Below are 1,013 nucleotides of genomic sequence, written 5' to 3'. Positions count from 1 at the left end.
ATGAGAACATTTTGCCTTATTTTTCCCTTGATTTTGGGGCAGCTCATCATTCCAGATTTTAGTAATACATCTGCCATTATCTGAATTTTTTAAAGTCCAGTAATAATAATAACACAGATATAGTATGCACATTTTTTTCTCTCACTAGGAGAGTTCATTCACAGGAACTTCTTCCTGCAAACTTACTCTTTAAATTCAAACAGTTTAACTCTCTTCTTCATTTGGGACAAATCTGATGGTCTAAGATGATCAAATCATTGCTCTTTTGGAAAAAGGTTAGTGGTCTCTTTTAAACTCTGACATGGTTTAGCTTTATGTCAGCACAGGTAATTCTTTATGGCTGAAGTGATCAATTAAAACTTGTCCTTTTCTTGGGGCACCCTTTGGGACAATCATACCTTTCAGAGGCAAATTCTCCTTATTTGCTCTTGGGGCTTCCAGCGGTCTTGTGTTTTAATGGCAGTTACATACAAATTTCTGTGGTCTGAGGTTTCTTCGAGGCCCAGGCTCTCTTTAGTAACCATGGAAACCTGCCCTCCTATCCAGCTGCCATTTCCTATATTCCTTTCAAAGAATGAGTCTTAAACCTCTTAGATATTCTACAAGCAGAGTCAAAATGAAGAATAACATGAAGAAAACATGAACAGCTTGTTGTTACATAGGAAATTTCATGTAGAAAAGCAAGCTTTCCTGGACATCAACATACCAGGGTTTACTGAGATCTCATCTTCATCCTGGCTTTAAGGAGTGGGGATTCGACTCTGCATCTCTACATCAGTGAATTGAGGAACACTTTCTGTGCTCTCAGAGGTGATGGGTGAGATGACATGTTTGAGCCGAAGGAGCATGGTAAAGAGCAGGATGAGGAGAATGGCCAGGAGGCTCAAGAACAAGCCCACATACATGTACAGGTTGGAATACTTGTCTGACGTGCTGTCAACCTCTGTTGCCAGAGTGGGAAAATGGGCCCGTCCAGTGAGATTTCCATGGTACTTAAAGTGCACCTCCGTCAT

General features: G+C 40.6%; 1 protein-coding gene across 1 annotated transcript; it reads right to left on the bottom strand.

The window, feature by feature from the left end:
- Positions 1-740: 740 nt before the first annotated feature.
- Positions 741-1,013, bottom strand: SERTM2 (serine rich and transmembrane domain containing 2; the record flags this gene model as incomplete). Its single annotated transcript, XM_081277637.1, has 1 exon — positions 741-1,013. The coding sequence occupies one exon, from the start codon at positions 1,011-1,013 to the stop codon at positions 741-743; it is 273 nt and encodes a 90-aa protein (XP_081133763.1).

Source organism: Spermophilus citellus (assembly GCF_964194105.1).
Source record: "Spermophilus citellus genome assembly, chromosome: X".
Classification (NCBI taxonomy): Eukaryota; Metazoa; Chordata; class Mammalia; order Rodentia; family Sciuridae; genus Spermophilus; species Spermophilus citellus.
This window is presented reverse-complemented; position numbering and strand designations above follow the sequence as displayed.